This window comes from Tursiops truncatus, chromosome 2 (assembly GCF_011762595.2).
Source record: "Tursiops truncatus isolate mTurTru1 chromosome 2, mTurTru1.mat.Y, whole genome shotgun sequence".
Lineage (NCBI taxonomy): Eukaryota > Metazoa > Chordata > Mammalia > Artiodactyla > Delphinidae > Tursiops > Tursiops truncatus.
Window position 1 is genome coordinate 63953476 of NC_047035.1, and position 24629 is coordinate 63978104.

Sequence of the window (24629 nt, forward strand, 5' to 3'; positions counted from 1 at the left end):
ACTTATAAAATTTGGGAAAGCTAGGCCTTATTGTAAATCAGCTGAACCTGAATCTTTGGGAGTGAGGCCAGATTCCTCTTTAATGTCCCCAAATTTGAAAGTCACTGATATACGTGATGAAATTGCCACTTTATTAAGTTTAAAAACGGGGTCCTTTTGAGATTGCCATTTTGATATCAGAGAATAAAGGAGGCATTAACTTCTCATTTGTAATCTTAAAAGAAATGCTAACTTAAATTAACCTTTCTTTCAGTTGAGTGTGCGAGGGAAAAATAAAAAAGAGAAACTTGAAGATTTCTTTAAAAACATGGTTAAATCAGCAGATGGAGTAATTGTTTCTGGAGTAAAGGTAAGACTATTTAATTAACAGAGGTGTTGGTTTGAGAATTTACTTCTTCTAAGAGGGAGATAGATTGAGATTTCAGATGTGCGGACGATTATATTAGAGTAAAAGAGAAGTTTGGATAGTAGACTTCTTAGGCCTGGGAAACTGGGCCCCTCGCCCTGGGTTCCTCACGAGCTCCCTTCTCTAAGGGGTAGTAGGTCTGCAGGTCCAAGTGGATTTGCCCACCCAGAGCCCATGCCCCTTTCCTCCAAACCAGACCATCCTCCAGGTATCTAGAATCCCATATTTCCTTGCCCAAATCCCAAGCCTTCTTTCAGGTCCTGCACGGGCTTTTTCCTTGAGTTCATCTGCCAGTGGGTAGACTGGGCTGCTGGTGGCTGTCCTCCACAGGTGGTCAAGGAGTAGAGGGAAGGCACAGGGCAGAAGGTCAGTGTGCAGGGTGGAATGAACGTCCAGCCACGTGCACGTGAGGTCCCTCTGGGTGCCTTACAGAGTCACAGGGTGGGGCACAGAGGGTCTGCCTCCATTTGTACACTTATCCAGTTGGCCTTACAAATGTTAGGGGCAGACCTGGGTTCAGATTTGGAGTTAGAAGAGCTCAGTTGAGGTTTTGGTTTCGTCTCATAGTAGCTACAGGACCTTGGAAAAAGTCACTTTCTTTCTCTGAACCTCAGTTTTCCCATTTTCAAAATTTGGTCAGTAATGCCACCTAGCTCACAGGATTGTTAGAAAGATTGAATGAGATGATATGTGTGAAATATACTTACAAAGTTAATTATTTACCAAGGTAACACCTAAATTTTTCTTAATGATTTCTGAAAATGGTACAAAAATGGATTTTTCTGAAAACTCTAACCATTAAAATATAAGAGAAAAATGTTTATATTACATTATTAAGTAAATACTAATAAGAGATAAATAATGCTTTGTCATCATTGCCTGTTTTTATAAATACATCTATAGTAAAACTTGGGTGTAAAGTACTATTTGATTTATACTTTAATTTTGCAGAGACAGGTCATTTGATATTAAATTATTTGATATTAATTATAATTAATGTTGAACTTTTTTCTTTTTTTTTTTCTTATTTATTTAGGCTGTGCTGGGTCTTAGTTGCAGCACACAGGATCTTCACTGTGGCATGTGGGATCTTTAGTTGCAGCATGCAGACTTCTTAGTTGCAGCATGCATGCGGGATCTAGATCCCTGACCAGGGATCAAACCCTGGCCCCAAGTCTTACCCACTGTACCACCGGGGAAGTCCCTGAATTGTTTTCTTTTTTTTTTTTTTTTTTTTTGTGGTACGCGGGCCTCTCACTGCTGTGGCCTCTCCCGCTGCGGAGCACAGGCTCCAGACGCGCAGGCTCAGCGGCCATGGCTCACGGGCCCAGCCGCTCCGCGGCATGTGGGATCTTCCCGGACCGGGGCACGAACTCATGTCCCCTGCATCGGCAGGCGGACTCTCAACCACTGCGCCACCAGGGAAGCCCACTGAATTGTTTTTTAACATTAAGTATAAACCACTATATTGATTATGATTTTGATAATTTTATTGAAGTAATAGCTGACATTTTTTGAACATTTACAGTGTGGTGTTTGGTATCCCACATTTCATTAATCTTCACTACAGCTCTGCAAGTTAGTTTAGCTCCATTTTTACATTTAAGAAAACTGGTACACATGAATTAGCAGATTTTAAATGACATTTTATCAGTACTAACTTCTGCTTCTGTGTACTGTTGATGTCGGTCTCAAATTACATCATTTCAGCTGGTGCTTTTTCAATAAACAATTGCTGTTTTAGAAGGGAGGAAAGTACTGTTAATAGTTTTTACTTTTAAAGTATTTCTAGTTTTGTTCCAGAAAAGATTGAAAACAGTGTTTAATATGAAAATTGCTCCCAGATAGCTAGTTTGGCCGGGTTCCCTAAAGCAGTCAAAGAGGGCCCTAATGACTAAGGGATTCAGGAACAGCATTCAGGAACGGCCCATAGAATGCATAACAGACCAAGAGAAACAGATTTTCACTTGTCTGCCAGGCTTCTTTCCCTTTTTTCTCAAAAGCAAATGATCACTCCCACTGGCAGAAGTATATCTGTTGGAGAACAGGATTGTAGAGGCGGAGCACAAGTAGGAACACATTTGAGTACAACACGTGAGTCTCAAGCATAATGGGGAGCTCTACGCCTTCAGCTGCAAAACTGTAGAAGATTTCTTACTTGATAGATAGAAACACATGTTTTTAAAGTCTGAACTTGTTGATGAAATCAATACATAATGTCTGATTATTAGAGGATAGCTCTGCTGTTTTACTGATGATCTTTTATGATTATAAGGATAACAAAGTGATTTATGTGTTAGACTAAAGCAAGTAAGTGAAAAAAACTCATATTTTCTTTTGATCCCATAGGATGTAGATGATTTCTTTGAGCATGAACGAACATTCCTTTTAGAATATCATAACCGAGTTAAGGATGCATCTGCTAAATCTGATAGAATGACAAGATCCCACAAAAGTAAGGTTTTTCTCTGTGGCTAAAGTTTATATTGTTTAATGGAATATTTATAAAGTTATTATGTTATTTATAGTTTGTAAAAGTCTTGATATAGGGCAGTGGTTCTCAAACTGTGGTCTCTGAAGCTTTGATCCTAAGGCCCTTTTAAGCAAGTCTGTGAGGTCAAAACTACTTTCATAATAAAACTATGATGCTTTTTGTCTTTTTCACCATGTTGACATTTACACCGATGTTGCAAACGCTGTGGTGGATAAACTGCTGGTGCTTTAGCACAAATCACGGCAGTGGCACCAAACTAATAGTCTTTGTATTCTTTCCCACAGCGCATTTGCAATTTAAAATTTCGTTTAAGAATGTCCTTGATGGTATAGCACAGGGGAACTATTATATTCAGTATTCTGTAATAACCTACAGGGGAAAAGAATCTGAAAAAGAATGGATACATGTATATGTGTAACTAATCACTTTGCTGTATACTTGCAACTAACACAATATTGTAAATCAACTATACTTCAGTATAAAATAAAAATTAAATTTAAATTAAAAAAAAAAGAATGTCCTTGATGAAGCAGTGAAACTTATTACTTGTGGAAAGTCTCCTCCCTTGAGTATACTTTTTTTAATATTCTGAGTGATGAAATGGGAGGTATGCATAAAGCACTTTGCATATGGATGTATGATGGTTCTCTCTAGAAAAGCATTTTAGTGAATGAATTGCAACTGAACTAGCTGCTTTTTTTCATAAAATACCATTTTTACTATAAAGAACAACTGACAAACTGTGATTATTGAAACTTGAGTATTTGGTAGACATTTTATTAAAAATTAATTAAATGGGCCTGACACTTCATGGAAAGCAGCTGACAGTGTTTGTTGACAATGATAAAGGTCAGGCTTTCCAGCAATAATTAGAATTTTGGAAAACTTGTATCAGTCACCATGAGCTTGCTTTTCAATAATTAAAGACTTAATGTGAGGAGATTGATGATAATATTAGTGTGATATTTTTGATATTATATACTGAAGTGTGTCAACATTTGGAAGATCTGTGTGATTCATTGAACTAGTATTTCCTTAATGATCAAAATTATGTATGTAAAAGATCTATTTAAAGTACAAGATAGATTAAAATGGGCTTTTTTTAACAGCTTTATATTGAGATATAATTGATATCAATAAGCTGCAATGTTCAAAGTGTACAGTTGGATAAGTTTTGACATATGTATGATATCATCACCACAGTCAACATAATGAACATATCCATCACCACCAGAAGTTTCCTTGTGGCCCTTTGTAATCGCTCCCTCCTGCGCCTGTCCCCAGACCACCGCTGATCTGCTTTCTGTCTGTAGATTAGCTTGCATTTTCTAGAGTTGTATATAAATGGAATCATACAGTATGTACTCTTTATGGTCTGGCTTTGAAATTCAACAAAATTATTTTGAGATTCATCCATGTTGTATGTATCAATAGTTCATTCTTTTTATTGCTGAGTAGTATTCCATTGTATGGCTATACCACAGTTGTTTATCCATTCAGCTGTTGGTGGACATTTGGGTTGTTGCTGGCTTTTGGCCGTTTGAAATAAAGCTGACATAAACCATCTGTATGTAAGTCTTTGTATGGACATATGCTTTCATTTCTCTTGGGTAATACCTAGAAGTAGAATGGCTGGGTCAAGTGTAAGTGTATAATTAATTTTTTTTTTTAACTTTTTTCCAAAATGATTGTATCACTTTACATTCCTACCAGCTGTGAACGAGAGTTCCAGTTGCTTCACACCCTTGCCAATAAAGATAATCAGTCTTTTAAATTTTATCCATTCTGCTAGGCCAGTGTGGTTTTAATTTGCATTTCCCAATGATTGATGATATTGAACATCTTTTCTTGTATAAGTCCTCCAACTTTATTCTTCTTTATCAAAGTCATTTTGGCCCCTCTGATTTCTTTACATTTTCATATGGATTTTAGAATCAGTTTGTCACTTTCTACAAAAACGCCTGCTGGGATTTTGATTGGGATTGTATAGAATCTGTAGATTAATTTGGGGAGGATTGACATCTTAACACTATTGGTTCTTCTGATACATGAACATGGTATATATCTCCATTTAATTAGGTCTTCTCTCAGCAATGTTTTATAGTTTCCTTTGTACAGATCTTATACATCTTTAGTTAGATCCCTAATTATTTTTTGATGCTATTGTAAATGTTGTGTTTTTTACATTTCAGTCTCCAGTTGTTCTTTGCCAATATATAGAGATACATTGTATTTTCAGTGTTGAGCTAATAGGTTGCAACCTTACTAGATCAACTCAATTTTTAGCTTTATTAACTATTTTGTAGATTCCTTAGGATTTTCTACATAGACGATCATCTGCTAATAAAAACAGTTACACTTCTTCCTTTCCAATTTGAATGCTGTTTATTTCTTTTCCTTGCCCCATTATACTATAGCTATACCCTCCAGTACAGTGTTGATGGAAGTGGTGAAGGCAAGCAACTTGGCCTTGTTTCTTATGGGGAAAGCATCAGTCTTAAGCCGTTAATTATGATAATAGGTGTAGATTTTTCCTAGATGCCTTTCAAGTCAGGAATGAATGTTGGATTTTGTCAGATGCTCTTTTTGCAACAATTGAGATAACCATATGGTTTTTCTTTTTTAGTCTATTAATATGGTTAATGATGTTGATTGATTTTCAGATATTAAACCAACCTTATATTCTTGGGGTAAATATCACTTATATCATTAGATTTAATGTAATAGAGTACACAAAGTTCATTGATAGGATTTTAGATTCCCCACAGGAACTAACCCTTAAACTTAAACTGCTTGTTGAGTAGAGTATCCACAATTTTCTGAAAATATTAGTAAAATGCCTCCTCCTTTTCCAACGACACATCTGTTTGAGGCTAGATTTTCTCCCGATACTTGAACAAAAACAACATATCACAGTAGAGTGAATGCAGAGCAGATAAGAGAATGGAGCTATTCTATTAATCCAGACGCAAAAGAGATTGGCAAAACTCTTAACAGTGTCACTGTGCTCACTAATTTTAAAATATATAAATAGTTATTTTCATTTAAAATGTTATGTTAACTTATAATGGTTTATGGGACTTCCCTAGCAGTCCAGTGGTTAGGACTCCGTGCTTCCAATGCAGGGGGCACGGGTTCTATCCCTGGTCGGCGAACTAAGATCCCACATGCCCCATGGCCAAAAAAAAAAACCAAAACATATTAATGGTTTTAATACTGTTATTTCAAAATAGTAAATATTTAAAATTTTTGTTTTACTTTTTTAAAAATACAGTACATATTGATAGATGTAACCCGCATAAACAAAAGCTCTTTAGGGTCTTCAGTAATTTCTAAGAGTGTAAAGGAGTCCTAAAACCAAAAAGTTTCAGAGCCTCTGATATACAGACAGGTCAGTAGGTACCTAGAAGTACGAACCTCCGTTTTGGGGTATTGTTACGTACTCTAATAGAAAGGAGGAAGTAAAGAAGTCTCAGGCCTGGTAACTTCTATTCTTGTGTCATTCTTTTGAGAGAGTTAAGAGTTCTTTTTGTATTTTATTTTCCTATATCTTTGTGATTTGCAGATTCATTCTAATGAAGTAGTAGTTCTTAGTTGCCTGTTCAGTAGTTAAGAACTATATAGTCAAAGTGTGGGAAACTTGAATTCCTTCCTAAATTCATTACTGATTTGCTTTAGAGCCTTGGGCAGTTCACATAATTAGTCTTGTGTTGGTTTCCTTGTTTATAAAATGGCATTAAGGATAAAATATCTCATACTTTCACTCCTCTGTTAAGAAAAACTTTGTCCCAACCCATCCTCTCCTGGCCCCTCCATCAGGACGCACACTACTCCCTACTCCCCACACACACCCAGAGTCACACAGTGCACCGTGAGGGCTCCAGCGGCACCCTGTGTGCCTTCCTAGGAAACCCCACACTCCACCCACCCCCACTAGGCCCTGGCCCCAGCCTGTAGGCACACCCCCTTCCCCAAAAAAAGAAAAACTTTGTAAATACGAAATGGTACATACTAGTGTTGATTGTAATAATTAGGAATACCTTTAAGTTTAGATTTGTTGATTTAAAAATGGAAGCCTACTATATATACTTTTTAAATTTCTTAAAAAGTTATTTAATTCATAAACATTGGCATATCTATTATGTGCCAACCATCATGTTAGACATTGATGATTTCAAGATGAAGAAAATAACAGTCTTTGCCATTAAGGAATTAATAATTTTGCAGGTGAGATAAACACTAAAAGCAAAAAATTACAATATATTGTAATTAATCCTGTCATAGAGGTGTATATTAGTGCCATGGAAGTATAAAGAACTATAGGAATCATCTGTTAAGAAAACAGAATATTAGTGATTCTTACTGATTCTGTTTATTTGACCAAGTGGAATGGTGTTTTAGGGGAGATGATAGTGATCCTGCTTTACAAAAATACGACTGTTGGGCTTCCCTGGTGGCGCAGTAGTTGAGAGTCCACCTGCCGATGCAGGGGACATGGGTTCATGCCCCGGTCTGGGAAGATCCCACATGCTGTGGAGTGACTGGGCCCGTGAGCCATGGCCGCTGAGCCTGCGCGTCCGGAGCCTGTGCTCTGCAACGGGAGAGGCCACAACAGTGAGAGGCCCGCGTACCGCAAAAAAAAAAAAAAAAAAAAAATACGACTGTTACATATAATTAATTATCTTACAGATATAGTGGACCCTTGAACAACACAGGTTTGAGCTATGTGAGTCCATTTATATATGGATTTTTCTTCAGTAAATATGTAGTATTGTAAAAGTACTACACGGTCTGAGGTTGGTTGAATCTGCAGGTGCAGAACTGTGGATACAGGGGCAACTATAAAGTTAAACAGGGATTTTTCACTGCGGGGAGGGTTGGCACCTGTAACCCCTGCATTGTTCAAGGGTCAACTGTAATAAAATTTTACAAAATTATAAAGTAAAAACTATTTTTTCATAATTAATGAACTTAGCCTGGATTATGAAAAATTAAGCTTTTCAACTTAATAATTTTATAAGTCACTGTGATTTATAAAATCAGGACAGTTTGTATATTTTTCGTGATCACATAATGCTGTAATAACTAAAGAGGGTAGTGTTCTCAAAGCCTAATGTTAGTTAGAATACAGGAATTTCTTGCTCCAAAAAATAATTTCAGGGTCAGCCTAAGCATAAACTATTAATGTATTCAATATTAAACACAGAAACCATTTTTGATTCCTACCTGTCAATAAACCAACCTTTAAGTGATTTTTGAGTTTTTTTTTTTTTTTAACTTGTTAGAGTGTAGTGAAGAGTCTTATATATAAGTTACTGTTCATAGTCTGAAGTTTGTACTTGAAGTTTCTTTATAAAAGATATCAGGATAGAAGATTTGAGTAATAAGTAAGTAGTCACCAAATTTCAGCCATATCAGTTGAATGTAATTTTGTGCAAAATAAGAAAGTATAATGTAAGCATTACTGTTTTGTTAGGGGATAAACACATAAAAGCCTGGTAAAAATACTACTAGTATAAGTGGGAATACAAAGTAGGCCTGTCTAGGATTTCATTAATGATAGCAAACATTTGTATAGTACTGTATACACTATGTGCCAAGTTTATAGTAATGTTTACTAACTCATTTAGTTCTCCAAATAATTATGTGAATTGGGTACCATTATTATCCCTATTTCCAGATGAGGAAACTGAGGCACAGGCAGGTTAAGTGATATGCCCAAGGTCATACAGCTGGTAAATTGGGAAGCTGGGATTGGACAGTTTGGTTACAGGTCCATGCTCTTAACCATTGCACTATGCTATTCCTTTTCTGAAATTATAATCTTTTCTCAACAAGGGCATTGTCCTGTGGGGCAAGCCCTAGGAGGAGTACTGTGCTGACGTTGAGTACTTTGCTTCCTAGCACCCAAGGGTAGTGGTACTACCATTCATCTAGCTTCCCAAGCTCCTGCCTCAGGTCTACTGTTTGTAAATCTTACCTGTTACATTTCCTAAATATCTTCCAGCTTTGTTAGTTCCTCTCTGCTCTTAATGTTTCCACTACCTTGATCCTGACCCTCAGCATCTGACACAGCAGTTTCCTGGTTGGTCACTGTGCCTTCTGTGTCTCTCCACTATTAGTCTTTATTCAAGGCAGCAGAATTTTTTAATCTAAAATCCTTATCAGGTTGATTGCACCACTACTAGGATTTTAAAATGTTTAATAACACCCATTCCCACAAGATCAGGTCCAAACTTCATCATAGCTTACAAAACCTTTCTTTCCCCCAAGATGCTTGGAAGAAAAATAAATTGATTTTTCCATCTTCAACCCTCTCCACTCCCCTCTGTACCCTGCAGTGCCATAGTCCCAGAAGGCTCTCTGAATATACTTTGCTCTTTTATGTCTCCCTGGCCTTTTTCCATGCTCTTCCCTTTATCCAGAATGCACTCTCCTCCTCTTTGCCTAGTAAAGATTTGCTCATCCTGCGAGCTCCAACTCCTATAGTGTCTGTAAATCCTTCCCTGACCTCCTCAGGTGAAATCATCTGTTTCCCGTGCTCGCGATGTAGTTTATACCTACTTCTAATATAAAATTCATCATTTTGTATTATTGTTTTTGTCATTTCTTTCACTAGACTTTGGGCATCTCATATTACATACACTTTTTTTGACAGGTAGGTATTCAGTAACTATTTTTGAATCAATGAATAAATATATTAAATTCTTAAAACTTTTTCCATAGGTGCTGCAGATGATTACAATAGAATTGGTTCTTCATTATATGCTTTAGGAACTCAGGATTCTACAGATATATGCAAGTAAGCATTCTGATTTAAAACATTAAATATAAGTAAAAGAAAATTTTTGTTGGCAGCTCAGGCACACACAATACTTCTGACCCAGCAGGCATTTTGGAATATTTTTGTCAAAACGCGTTGATAATATGGAGCTTCTTTATAAACTTAGGTCAGTGTCATTCTTCTCTTCCCTTTCCCTCCTTTTTTTTTAAATCTGAGAAATAAAAATCGACCTTAGTATATATAATTTTAACATTTACAGTGTTTCATTTGATGAAAATTTGCCAATTTGTATGTGTGAAAGAGACAGAATTTATGTTTAAATGTTCTTAGATTTTTATAATGTTTATTATAAATAAGAAATGCTGTTTTAGAATTAGAATATATATATATACACACATATATATACACACACACGTATATGTATATACACATATACGTATATATACACACACATACACACATACATATATATATATTTCGTTGGAGGCCAGATTTCAATGTACCATAAATAATCTTAGTTGCTGCTATAATGTTTAAACCCAGCTCTCTATTGAAAAATAATTCAAACACATTTTAAAAATTTTAAGTGGAAAAACTATTTTCATAGTCCATGCCTTTCTCCAAACCACATCCTTGAACTTTTCTATAGTATATCCTGTCTCAGTAGACATGTCAGATCCAGTTTTTCAGCAAATCCAGTTTTTCAGCAAAACGCTAATTAACATGCTACCTTCCCAAAGAGTTAGTTCTTAAGTATTTGATAAGAAGGAAAAACGTCAACTTTGCCATGTGTTATCTTTTATAAACCTCTCAAAGCAAGTTCTTTTTAGTAATGTGAAGTTCATAAAATTCATTTTAGCTTTCAATAGTATTTGCCCTAATCCAAACATAATGTCATCGACAATTACATATTTTACAGGATACCATTTAATAGTTTGGCATGGGGATATTTTTTTAGTTGGTGTCAGCGTTTGAGAGATGGGCTTTTTAATTAATAGTGAAAGTGGGGGCTTCACTGGTGGCCTAGTGGTAAGGACCCTGGGCTCTCACTGCAGTGGCCGGGCTCAATCCCTGGTTGCAGAAGATCTTGCAAGCTGCCTGGTGCGGCCAAAAAACAAAGTGAAAGTGAGCTATGAAATAGAGATTGGCTGTTCATTTGTGTTGTTTTCCAAAACAAAGCAGCTCCATTTGAAAGTATTTAAGACATAACTCTTTGGATGTCATTGCCCTGTACTTCCGTAATAATTTAAAGGTATGGTTTTATTTAATATTATGTGGCATATTACCAAAGGATATCGAGACAGATTTTTTAAGTTTTTAACATATGGCTTAGACCGCCACCTTGAAATGGGAAGATTTTCTGTAATCGTATGTCAAAAGGAATCTGTTACATGGGTGGACGTACAGAGATTTTTGTTGAACTAAATGAAGTCTTCAGTGAACAAGACAAATATTGTAATGAGGTAAGAATGTTCATTATTAATCTGGTTTGGGGTATATTCTCTGAACATTTGAAATAGAAAATTATTTATGATGAAATATTTTTCCCTTCCAGGTTTTTTCTTAAAGTTTCAGAACTTTTTGATAAAACAAGAGTAAGTACTAATAATTAACCTTTGGGAGTCTAAATCTCTGCAAACGGTAGTGTTTAACTTGTTGGGCTGTGTTTAACTTTATTGAGGAAGATGAGTTATACTTCAAAAGGTTGAAGAGGCAGTTTTAAATTTGGAAATAATGAGAGTTTTTCAGGAAATTTAGTTTTTGTTATGGTCTTTTGGTATATGTGTAAAAGTTCATACTCTTGATCAGAAAACGTGTTCATTAGGAGGCTGGGTTTATTTTTATGAAAGATCATTTTTTTCCTGGGGCTTTGTAAGCTAGAAGAAAATCTTAGATTCACTATAACTTTACCAAGATTATTGCTTTTGATCCCCCATGACACCCTGCTTTAAAAAAGAGTTGTATCAACATAAGACAAAAATATAACTGCAGAAAGTTTTCATTCATAGTAGTAATAATTTAATACTGATATAGTCTTGGTTTTCAGGGGTCATGTTAATTTATGATCATTCTATCTATCAGTTGATAGTGAAAATGTTTACTAGATTTGTAATGGTACTTAGCTGAGAGTCGTGGTGGCTAGTCCGTTGTAGAAATCAGATTTCATCATGACCTTGGCAGTTGAGTAGTGGAGACAAGTTGAAGAAAAGGAGATACTCTATCACAAAGGAAAAAGTTCTTAAATATGTAAGTAAATGTTATACTGGGGTCCATATAGCTCATTATTCTGCTTTGATATTTGTACCAGTGAGCATTTTCTGGGAAGGTATAGTTGTTTTTGTGTGCGTGTTCATTTATATCAAAAGAATAGGAATCTATCACAAACAGCCTTATGTGTCAATTCTTTTGGAAGCAGATGTCAAGGTGGGATTAAATGTACAAGAGATTTATTGTGAAAAACAAAGAGGAACGAGCAGGAGTAGACGGGAGGGGAGCGTTCCGATAATAGTGCAGGTCTACACCTGCAAAAGGAGAGGGAGAGGAAGGAGAACTGTGTAGGAAGAGTTTCAGACTATAGCGCAGTCCTAAGAAAGCTTTGTCCACGTCAGAGGGGAGTGCCTGAGCCAGAGCTGCCCATTAGAGGAGTTCTGCATCAGGCAAGAATGGGCTGGGTGGGGAGGATGGAACATAACTTTCGTATGAACATGGTTCCAGATCCAGAGATACTGCAGTTGGGGCTATCAGTCAACTGTGCTCCTTGCAGCAGACATTCCTCTTGGAGATCTGGGTGGCACATTTCCATAGCCCCAAAATTCTTTATTTCCTTTAGCATTTGCACGTTGTTCTGGTTATTATTGCTGTGTAACAAACCATCCTAAAATCAGTAGCTTTAAACAGCAACCATTTTAGTATGCCAGTGAACTCTTTGGTTCAGGAATTCTGCAAGGGCACAGCAGGGATGGCTTGCCTCTGCTCCATGATGTCTGGGGCCTCAACAGGGAAGATATAAAGGCCAGGGCCTGGAATCATCTGAAGGCTCTTTCACTCATATGTCTGGGGGTTGATACTGGCTATCAGCAGGAACTTCTGATAGGGCTGTTGGCTGTGACACCTACATGTGGCTTTCCCATGGAGCTGCTTAGGCTTCTTCACAGCATGGTAAAGAGGTTCCAAAAGCGAGTATCCCAAATTATGGGAAGTAGAAGCTGCTAGTTTCGTTAGGCCTGGGCTTGGAAACTGGCGCAGCATCATTCCTGTATTGGGCAAGCAGTCTGAGAGCCCAGATTGAAGGGGAGAAGACACATACCCTACTTAATGGAAGGAGAGAAGCCCTATTTAAAAGCACTGAACATCATCTAGCATGTCAAGAAGTTCTGTAAGTTTGTTTCTCCATAAAGAAACTTCAAGATTTTTTCAGAACTTTTTATTAAAGTGTATTATACATGTAGAAAAAAACACATAACAGAAGTGTACAGCTCAGTGAAATGTCACAGTTTAACACACTCATGTAATGAACACCCAGATCAAGAAATGGAACATTACCAGCAACTCAGATGCCCTGTTCCGCTTCAGCTGCCTTCTGAGTCACCACCTCGGCTGCAAGGCTAACCACTGTCCTAGCTTCTAACAGCAAAAATTAATTTTATTTTCATATTTTATGTAAATGGATTATGCAGTATATATCCTTATGTCTGGTTTCTTTTACTCAATATTACATATATAAGATTCATTGGTGTTGCATGTCGGTATAGCTCCTTCATTCTTATTGCTGTATAGTTTTCCATTGCAAAAACATACCTAATTTTATTATCTTTTCTACTGGTAGGCATTTGGATAGTTGCTAGTTTGGGGCTCTTTACAAAGAGTACTGCTAAGACCATTCTTATTTATCTTCAGCTGAACATAAGTATTCATTTCTGTTGAATGTATGTAACTAGGAGAGGAAGTGATGGTTCATAGGATATCCATGTGAAAAGCTTTTGTAGGTACTGCCAAACTGTTTCCCAAAGTGATTGTAACAACTTACATTCCCACCAGAATGAATGTGAGCATCTCACTGCTGCACAAGTTTGTAATATTTGGTATTTTAGCTGTTCTGGTGGATGTGTAGGGTTTTTTTAATTTTAACAACAATTTCAGAGTCGCAGAAAAATTGCAAGAATAGTACAAAGAATTCCTCTACATGTGTCACCCAGATTTTCTTAATGTTAACATTTTCTACATTACTTAAAGTTCTTTTATTCCCAGAAGTCCATGTTTATTGTTTTTTGCTCTTTGTGCACATTTCTCTCTCTCTTTTTTAAAGATAGAATCAATTTTAACGTACCAGGACTTCCCTGGTGGTCCAATGGGTAAGACTCCACGCTCCCAATTCAAGGGGCTGGGGTTCAATCCCTGGTCTGGGAACTAGATCCCAGATGCCTTAACTAAGAGTTTGCATGCCTCAAGTAAAAATCCTGCACTTGGCAAAAAAGATCCTGCATAATGCAACTAAGACCTGGCACAGCCAAATAAATAAATATTTTTAAAAAAAATTTTTAATGTACCAATATGATTATCAGTGATTCTCCATACTGTCATCAATATCTAGTATAGAAAATGTTCCCAGTTGTCTCATAAATGGCTTTTTACGGTGGACTTTGTTTGAATCGGGATCCAAACAAGGTTCCCACATTGTATTTGGTTGACATGATACATTCTTCTTTATTCTCTGTCTCTCCAGACTGAATGAAGAGTTCTCATCTTTTTCTTTTTTATTTTTCTTTTTTTTTTTAAATCATCCTTGTTTTTATTTATTTACTTTATTTATTTTTGGCTGCGTTGGGTCTTGATTGCAGCACACAGGATCTTTTGTTGTGGTATGTGGGCTCATCGTAGCGCAGGCCGGCTTCTCTCTAGTTGTAGCACATGGGCTTCTTGCTCGTTGTGGTGCTGCGGGCTCCAGGGCATGTGGGCTCTTCGTCGCGGTGCACAGGCTTCTCTCTAGTTGTGGCATGTGGGCTTCTTTCTAGTTGTGATGCAGACTTCTCTCTAGTTGTGGCGCACGGGCTCCAGAGCATGTGGGCTCTGTAGTTGTGGCACGTGGGCTTAGTTGCCCCGTGGCATGTGGGATCTTAGTTCCCCGCCCAGGGATTGAACCCTTGTCCCCTGCATTGGAAGGCAGATTCTTAACCACTGGACCACCAAGGAAGTCCCGAGTTCTCATCTTTTTAGTCAGACTTAATGTTTTAAAATTGTTTTCTGGTTGTCCACAGCAGAAGGATTGGTTTGAATTACCTAGTCTACTGCTGTTGCCAGCCTCTATTACTTTATAATCATGTGTACATATCAATTGCCATTGAAATGCATAGAGAGAAAAATACAGGTGAACCTGAAATATGATATTGAAACTCATTACAGCCAAGAACTTGAGTCAAATATAGAATCCTTCCGTAAATTCACTAATCTGTTCATTTTTTTGTCAGTTACAAAAAAAAAAAACTAACAGACTAACAAAAGAGAAGGAAAGGAAACTTAGTTTAAATAGGAATTGATACTGTAGTTATTTATAACTAATATTTTTACAATAATTAAGAAAGAAAACACTGAGTATAGAATGTAAGTACTGATTAAATACCCAATTTTTTCCCCTTTTTCAGAAAATAGAAGCCCGAGTGTCAGCTGATGAGGACCTCAAACTTTCTGACCTTTTAAAATATTACTTAAGAGAATCTCAAGCTGCTAAGGTAACTATTCTTTTTTTTTAAATGGACTGCTTTACAAAAGCCATCATCTCCTTAGAGGTTGTTAGACTTAAGATTGTTAAAGATGACTTATCTCTTGATTTTAAATTATATTTTTAAGTATGATTTTTTTTTCTCCTTTTATAAATTGTAGGTCAGGGAACCCCACATAAATGTTTCCTCTATAAACTCCTGATAGAATTTGTCTAGAAATTTTTTTTAATTGAATTTGGTATATTTAGTCAGGTGAAATACCTGCAAAAACAAAAGTAAAACCCCCAAATAACAGTTGTACAGCTAAAGGATTCCTAATTTTGTCTATCTAAGTCCTCTATTGAGGGTGAGAGAACCATAAAACAGAGAAGTATGTTTTATTTTAAGGCATCTCAAGTTTCCTTTTGGAAATCTATGTGCAAAACTAAAACTCTTACTAATCAAAAAAAAGTTTAATAAAAACATCTAAAAAGCACTGAAAAGTTAGTGGCTCAGATACTCCAAATTCCATGTTAATTTATAAATTGAGATGTTGTACAGAAAATTCCCATCTAATCATGGGATTGCTGGGTCATATGGTAGTTCTATTTTTAGTTTTTTAAGGAACCTACATACTGCTCTCCATAGTGGCTGTATCAATTACATTCCCAACAACATTCTCCACACCCTCTCCAGCATTTATTGTTTGTAGATTTTTTGATGATGGCCATTCTGACCAGTATGAGGCGATACCTCATTGTGGTTTTGATTTGCTTTTCTTTAATGATTAGTGACGTTGAGCATCCTTTCATGTGTTTGTTGGCAATCTATATCTTCTTTGGAGAAGTGTCTGTTTAGGACTTCTGTCCATTTTTGGATTGGGTTTTTTGGGTTTTTTTTGATATTGAGCTGCATGAGCTGCTTGTATATTTTGGAGATTAATCCTTTGTCACTTGCTTCGTTTGCAAATATTTTCTCGCATTCCAGGTGTTGCCTTTTCATCTTGTTGATGGTTTCCTTTGCTGTGCAAAAGCTTTTAAGTTTCATTAGATCCCATTTTTGGTTTTATTTCCATTTCTCTAAGAGGTGGGTCAAAAAGGATCTTGCCGTGATTTATGTCATAGAGTGTTCTGCCTATGTTTTCCTCTAAGAGTTTTATAGTGTCTGGCCTTACATTTAGGTCTTTAATCCATTTTGAGTTTATTTTTGTGTATGGTGTTAGGAAGTGTTCTAATTTCATTGTTTTACCTGTAGCTGTCCAGTTTTCCCAGCACCATTTATTGAAGAGGCTGTCTTTTCACCATTGTATATGTTCTTGCCTCCTTTATCAAAGATAAAGTGACCATATGTGAGTGGGTTTATCTCTGGGCTTTCTATCCTGTTCCGTTGATCTATATTTCTGTTTTTGTGCCAGTACCATACTGTCTTGATTACTGTAGCTTTGTGGTATAGTCTGAAGTCAGGGAGCCTGATTCCTCCAGCTCCGTTTTTCTTTCTCAGGATTGCCTTGGCTATTCAGGGTCTTCTGTGTTTCCATACAAATTGTAAAATTTTTTGTTCTACTTCTGTGAAAAATGCCATTGGTAGTTTGATAGGGATTGCATTGAATCTGTAGATTGCTTTGGGTAATATAGTCATTTTCATGATGTTGATTCTTCCACTCCAAGAACGTGGTATATCTCTCCATCTGTTTGTATCGTCCTTGATTTCTTTCATCAGTGTCTTATAGTTTTCTGAGTACAAGTCTTTCGCCTCCTTAGGTAGGTTTATTCCTAGGTATTTTATTCTTTTTGTTGCAGTGGTAAATGGGAGTGTTTCCTTAATTTCTCTTTCAGATTTTTCATCATTAGTGTATAGGAATGCAAGAGATTTCTGTGCATTAATTTTGTATCCTGCTATTTTACCAAATTCATTGATTAGTTCTAGTGGTTTTCTGGTAGCATCTTTAGGATTCTCTGTGTATAGTATCATGTCATCTGCAAACAGTAACAGTTTTGCTGCTTCTTTTCCGATTTGGATTCCTTTTATTTCTTTTTCTTCTCTGATTGCCGTGCCTAAAACTTCCAAAACTATGTTGAATAATAGAGGTGAGAGTGGGCTCCCTTGTCTTTTTTTTTTTTTAAGTGAAATGTGATTTATTTCAATGTTTTTTGTTATTTTTTTATTTTTGACTGTGTTGGGTCTTCGTTTCTGTGCAAGGGCTTTCTCTAGTTGTGGCAAGCGGGGGGCCACTCTTCATCGCAGTGTGCAGGCCTCTCACTATCGTGGCCTCTCTTGTTGCGGAGCACAGGCTCCAGACGCGCAGGCTCAATAGTTGTGGCTCACGGGCCTAGTTGCTCCGCGGCATGTGGGATCTTCCCAAACCAGGGCTCGAACCCATGTCCCCTGCATTGGCAGGCAGATTCTGAACCACTGCGCCACCAGGGAAGCCCCAGCTCCCTTGTCTTGTTCCTGATCTTAGAGGAAATGGTTTCAGTTTTTCACCATTGAGAATGATGTTGGCTGTGGGTTTGTCACATATGGCCTTTATTATGTTGAGGTAGGTTCCCTCTATGCCCACTTTCTGGAGAGTTTTATCATAAATGAGTGTTGAATTTTGTCGAAAGCTTTTTCTGCATCTGTTAAGATTATCATATGGTTTTTATCCTTTAATTTGTTACTATGGTGTATCACATTGATTTGCATATATTGAAGAATCCTTGCATTGCTGGGATAAACCCCACTTGATCATGGTGTGTGAACCTTTTAATGTGCTGTTGGATTCTGTTTGCTAGTATTTTGTTGAGGATTTTTGCATCTATGTTCATCACTAACACTGGCCTGTAGGTTTTTTTGTGACATCTTTGGTTTTGGTATCAGGGTATTTGTGACCTCGTAGAATGAGTTTGGGAGTGTTCCTTTTTCTGCTGTATTTTGGAAGAGTTTGAGAAGGATAGATGTTAGCTCTTCTCTAAATATTCGATAGAATTCACCTGTGAAGCCATCTGGTCCTGGGCTTTTGTTTGGTGGAAGTTTTTATTTTTTTGTTTTTTTTTTTTGGTGGAAGATTTTTAATCAGTTTCAGTTTCAGTGCTTGTGATTGTTCTGTTCATATTTTCTGTTTCTTCCTGGTTCAGTCTTGGAAGCTTGTACTTTTCTAAGAATTTGTCCATTTCTTCCAGGTTGTCTATTTTATTGGCATACAGTTGCTTGTAGTAGTCTCTCATGATCCTTCGTATTTCTGCAGTGTCAGTTGTTACTTCTCCTTTTTCATTTCTAACTCTGTTGATTTGAGTCTTCCTTTTTTTCTTGATGAATCTGGCTAATGGTTTATCAATTTTGTTTATCTTCTCAAAGAACCAGCTTTTAGTTTTATTGATCTTTGCTATTGTTTCCTTCATTTCTTTTTCATTTATTTCTTATCTAATCTTTATGAATTCTTTCCTTCTGCTAACTTTGAGGTTTTTTTGTTCTTTTCTCTAATAGCTTTAAGTGTAAGTTTAGGTTGTTTATTTGAGATTTTTCTTGTTTCTTGAGGTAGGATTGTATTGCTATAAATTTCCCTCTTAGAACTGCTTTTGCTGTATCCCATAGGTTTGGGGTCATCATGTTTTCATTGTCATTTGTTTCTAGGTATTTTTTGATTTCCTGTTTGATTTCTTCAGTGATTTCTTGGTTATTTAGTAGCGTATTGTTTAGCCTCCATGTGTTTGTATTTTTTACAGTTTTTTTCCTGTAATTGAAATCTAGTCTCATAGTGTTGTGGTCAGAAAAGATACTTGATACAATTTCAATTTTCTTTCAGCTGTTTTTCTTTTTCAATTTTCTTAAATTTACTGAGGCTTACAGAGGCTTGATTTTACAGAATAATTTTACTGCCCCAGAAATCCTGTGTTCCATCTATTCACTCACCTTCCTCCTAACCTCTGTTGATTTTTTAATTGCTTTCATAGTTTTGCCTTTTCCAAAATGTCATATAGTTGGGTCTTTTCATATTGGCTTCTTCACTTAGTAATGTGCATTTAAGTTTCCTCTATGTCTTTTCATGGCTTGATAGCTCATTTCTCTTTAGCACTTAATAACATTCTGTTGCCTTGGTATATCAAGTTTATTTATCCACTGACCTACTGAAGGACATCTTGGTTGCTTCTAAGTTTTGGCAATTATCAGTACAGCTGCTGTAAACATCAGTGTGCAGGTTTTTGTGTGAACATAAGTTTTCAACTCCTTTGAGTAATAAATAGCAAGGAGCACAATCACTAGATCGTATGATAAGAGTATGTTTAGTTCTAACTGTCTTCCAAAGTGCCTATATCATTGCATTCTCACCAGCAATGAATGAGAGTTCCTGTTGCTTAACATCCTCACCAGCATTTGGTATTGTCAGAATTGTAGATTTTGGCCATTCTAACAAGGTGTGTAGAGGTATGTCGTTTTAATTTGCATTTCCGTGATGACATTTGATGTGAAGCATCTTTTCACAAGCTTATTATATGCCACCTCTGTGTCTTCTTTGGTGAGGTGTCTGTCTTGAAAAAAAAGGTCTATGGCCTATTCTTTACTTTGGTGGTTAAGTTTTAAGAGTTCTTTGTGTATTTTGGACAGCAGTCCTTTTTATCAAATATCTTGTAAAAAATTTTTCTTGGTCTGGTGGCTTGTCTTCTTGACACTGTCTTTTGCTGAGCAGACATTTTTTATTTTATTTTATTTTCTTCCTTTAATTTTATGTATTTATTTATTTTTGGCTGCGTTGGGTCTTTGTTGCTGCGCGTAGGCTTTCTCTAGTTGTGGCAAGTAGGGGCTACTTTTTGTTTTTTTTTTTTTTGCGGTACGCAGGCCTCTCACTGCCGTGGCCTCTCCCGTTGCAGAGCACAGACCCCAGATGCGCAGGCCCAGTGGCCATGGCTCACGGGCCCAGCTGCTCCGCAGCATGTGGGATCCTCCCAGACCGGGGCACGAACCCGCGTCCCCTGCATCGGCAGGCGGACTCTCAACCACTGTGCCACCAGGGAAGCCCCAGGGGGCTACTCTTTGTTGCAGTGCGCAGGCTCCTCATTGCGGTGGCTTCACTTGTTGCAGAACGTGAGCTCTAAGTGCGCGGGCTTCAGTAGTTGCAGCATGCAGACTCAGTAGTTGCAGCACATGGGCCCTAGAGCGCGCATGCTTCAGTAGTTGTGGCACATGGGGTCAGTAGTTGTGACACACAGGCTCTAGGGCACGTGGGCTTTCCATAGTTATGGCACACAGGCTCAGTAGTTGTGGCGCACAGGCTTAGTTGCTCTGTGGCATGTGGGATCTTCCCGGACCAGGGCTTGAAGCCATGTTGCCTGCCTTGGCAGGCGGATTCTTAACCACTGTGCCACCAGGGAAGTCCCAGCAATTTTTAATTTTAAAGAAGTCCAACTTACCAATTATTTCTTTCTTGGATCATCCCTTTGGTGTTGTATCTAAAAAGTTATCACCACGTGCAAGGTCATGTGGATTTTCTCCTGTGTTTTGCATTTTACATTTAGGTCTATGATCCATTGAGTTAATTTTCATGAAGGGTGTAAGGGCTGTGTATAAATTCGTTTCTTTGCATGTGGATATCCAGGTTTCCCAGCACCATTTGTTGAAAAGATTATCTTTTCTCCATTGTATTGCTTTTGCTCCTCTGTCAAAAGATCAGTTGTCTGTATTTGTGTGAGTCTAGTGCTGGGCTCTCTATTCTGTTGTATTGATCTATTTGTCTGTTCTTTGACCAGTACCACACTGTCTAGATTACTGTAGCTTTATAGAAAGGTTTAAAGTAGATAGTGTCAGTCCTCTGACTTTGTTCTTCTCCTTCACTGTTGTGTTACTCTGTGTCTTTTGCATTTCCACACAAACTTTAGAATCAATTGGTTGATGTCTACAAAATAACTTGCCAGGATTTTGATTGGGATTATGTTGAATCCATAGATCAATTTGGAAAGAACTGATTTTGACAATATTGAGTCTCCCTATCCATGAACATGGAATATCTCTCCATTTATTTAGTGCTTTGATTTCTTTTATCCAAGTTTTGTAGTTTTCCTCAAAAGTTGTACTTGCTTTGTTAGATTAATACCTAAGTATTTCATTCTCTGGAGTGCTAATTAATGTAAATGGTATTGTGTTTTTAATTTCAAATTTCACTTGTTCATTGCTGGTATACAAGAAAGCAATCTACTTTTGTATACTGATGTTCTCTTGTAAAACTTTATTATACTCATTTATTAATTCCAGGAGTTTTTCTATATAAACAGTCTTGTTATCTGGCATCTGTAAACAAAAGACAGTTTTGTTTCTTCCTTTCCAATCTGTATACTTTTTATTTCTTTTTCTTATTGCATTAGCTAGGACCTACAGTACAATATTGAGAAAGAGTGGTGAGATGGGACATCCGTGTGTTGTTCCTGATATTAGTGGGAAAGCTTCTAGTTTTTCACTATTAAGTATGATGTTAGCTGTAGGTTTTTTGTAGATGTTCTTTATCAAGTTGAGAGTGTTACTTCTATTCCTATTTTGCTGACGAAACAGTCAGTTGATTTTTGACAGAGTGCTGGGACAATATAGTGAGGAAAATAATAGACTTTCAATGAAAGGTACTGGGACAACTGAATGGTCACATGAAAAAGAATAAAGTTGGACCTTCCTCACACCATGGATAGAAAATTTACTCAAAATGGATCAAAGGTCTAAATGTAAGAGCTAAAACTATAACATTTTTAGAAGAAAACATAAACATAAATCTTCTTGATTGCCTTAATTAGGCATTGATTTCTTAGCCATAACCAGAAGCATACCAACCAAATAAAAATAATAAATTGGACTTTATTAAAATTTTAAAAACTTTTGTTTAAAGTTTTTTGTATCAAAAACACTATCGAGGGCTTCCCTGGTGACGCAGTGGTTGAGAGTCCGCCTGCCAATGCGGGGGACACGGGTTCATGCCCCAGTCTGGGACAATCCCACATGCCGCAGAGCGGCTAGGCCTGTGAGCCATGACTGCTGAGCCTGCGTGTCCAGAGCCTGTGCTCCACAATGGGAGAGGCCACAACAGTGAGAGGCCTGCGTACCGCAAAAAAAAAAAAAAAACTATCGAGAAAAATATAAAAACCCACAGACCAGGAGAAAATATCGGGTTGACCAGAAAGTTCATTCTGGCTTTTGCATAAGATGTTACAAACAAACTTTCTGACCAACCCAATATTTGGAAATCATGTAAGTCCCTAATAAGCAACTGGTATTCAGAATATATAAAGAACTCTTAGTAAAAAGACAAAGAGTCCAGTTAAAAAGTGGGCAAAAGACAAAAAAGATATACAAATGGCCAATAAATATGTAAAAAGGTGCTCAACATCTTTAGCCCTCAGGGAAATGCACATTAAAACCACAGTGCTATATCACTTCACACCTACTAGGTGGCTGTAATCAAAAAGACATAACAGTATTGACAAGGATGTGGAGAAATTGGACCCCTCATATAGTTTTGGTGGGAAAATGTAAAATGGTGCGGTTACTTTGGAAATAATCTGGCAATTTCTCAAAAGATTCAACATAGAGTTACAAGGTGACCTAGTAATTCCACTCCTAAGTAATGAGGTATGAAAGAGAAATGAAATGTGAAAATATGTCCGCACAAAAACTTGTACACACATGTTCATAACAGCATTATTATGAAATAGCCAAAAAGTGGAAACAAACCAAATGTCGTCAGCTAACGAATGGATAAATCAATGTGGTATGTCCATACAATGAAATATGATTTAGCAATAAAAGGAATGAAGTACTGATTCATGCTATAAAACGGATGAACTTGAAACTTTATGCTAAGTGAAAAAGCCAGACACGGGAATTCCCTGGCGATACGGTGTTTAGGGCTGTACACTTTCACTGCTGAAAGCCCAGGTTCAATCCCTGGTCAGGGAACTAAGATCCCGCAAGCCGCAGCACAGCCAAAAAGGAAAAAAAAAAAAAGGGCAGATACAAAAGGCCACATATTATATGATTCCTTTTTAAAATATTTTATTTATTTATTTGGTTGCGAAGGGTCTTAGTTGCGGCAGGCGGGCTTCTTAGTTGCGGCAGGCGGGAGCCTTAGTTGTGGCATGCACGTGGGATCTAGTTCCCTGACCAGGGATCGAACCCGGGCCCCCTGCATTGGGAGCGTGGAGTCTTATCCACTGCGCCACCAGGGAAGTCCCTGATTCCTTTTTTTTTTTTTTTTTTGCGGTACGCGGGCCTCTCACTGTTGTGGCCTCTCCCGTTGCGGAGCACAGGCTCCGGACGTGCAGGTTCAGCGGCCATGGCTCACGGGCCCAGCCCCTCCGCGGCACGTGGGATCGTCCCAGACCGGGGCACGAACCAGAGTCCCCTGCATCGGCAGGCGGACTCTCAACCACTGCACCACCACGGAAGCCCCCTGATTCCTTTTTTAATGAAATGTCCAAAATAGGCAAATCTGTAGAGACAGAAAGCAGATTAATGGTTGTCCATGGCTGGAGGTGGGGGTTGTGGAAGGAAATGGAGAGTGACTGCTAAAGGACCTGGTTTCTTTTTGGGTGACGAAAATGTTCTAAAATTGAGGCTAGTGATGGTTACACAACTGTCTGAGCATACTACAAACCATTGAATCGTGCACTTATATGAGTGAGTTAGGGACTCCCCTGGTGGCACAGTGGTTAAGGCTCTGAGCTCCCATTGCAGGGGGCCCAGGTTTGATCCCTGGTCAGGGAACTAGATCCCATATGCATGCCACAACTAAGAGTTCACATGCCACAACTAAGGAGCTGGTGAGCCGCAACAAAGGAGCCCGCCTGCTGCAACTAAGATCTGGCACAACCAAATAAATATATAAATTTTAAAAATAAATAAATGAGTGAGTTATGTGGTGATTTGAATTATATCTCAATAAAGCTGTTACTAAAAAAATTTAGAAGAATGACATGTGGCATTCACTGTGTGTTAGCTCTGGTGATGGGGGTGGCGGTGGCTGAGGGCAGCTACTAGAAACATGCAGCATATATTATCGTGAAGCATTCTGTTTTATAGGATCTCCTGTATCGAAGATCTAGGTCACTAGTGGATTATGAAAATGCTAATAAAGCACTGGATAAAGCAAGAGCAAAAAATAAAGATGTTCTGCAGGCTGAAACGTCCCAACAGTTATGTTGTCAGAAATTTGAAAAAATATCTGAATCTGCAAAACAAGGTACTCTTATATTAACCTTTAATCATAAGGTATGGTTTGGACTATTATATAAATAG

The 24629-nt window shown here is 37.5% G+C and overlaps 1 protein-coding gene across 3 annotated transcripts in view; it reads left to right on the forward strand.

The window, feature by feature from the left end:
- The window catches only part of SNX6 (sorting nexin 6), a 54790-nt gene that overhangs the window by 23453 nt on the left and 6708 nt on the right, over window positions 1-24629 (forward strand). For 2 of the 3 annotated variants that reach the window (XM_033851190.2, XM_033851191.2), the window contains 6 exons: window positions 254-349; window positions 2756-2861; window positions 9627-9702; window positions 11240-11279; window positions 15324-15410; window positions 24414-24573. In XM_033851190.2, coding sequence (XP_033707081.1) covers window positions 254-349; window positions 2756-2861; window positions 9627-9702; window positions 11240-11279; window positions 15324-15410; window positions 24414-24573 — 565 coding nt within the window. The remainder of the gene's footprint in view (window positions 1-253; window positions 350-2755; window positions 2862-9626; window positions 9703-11239; window positions 11280-15323; window positions 15411-24413; window positions 24574-24629) is intronic. The other variant, XM_033851192.2, reaches the window with a different exon arrangement.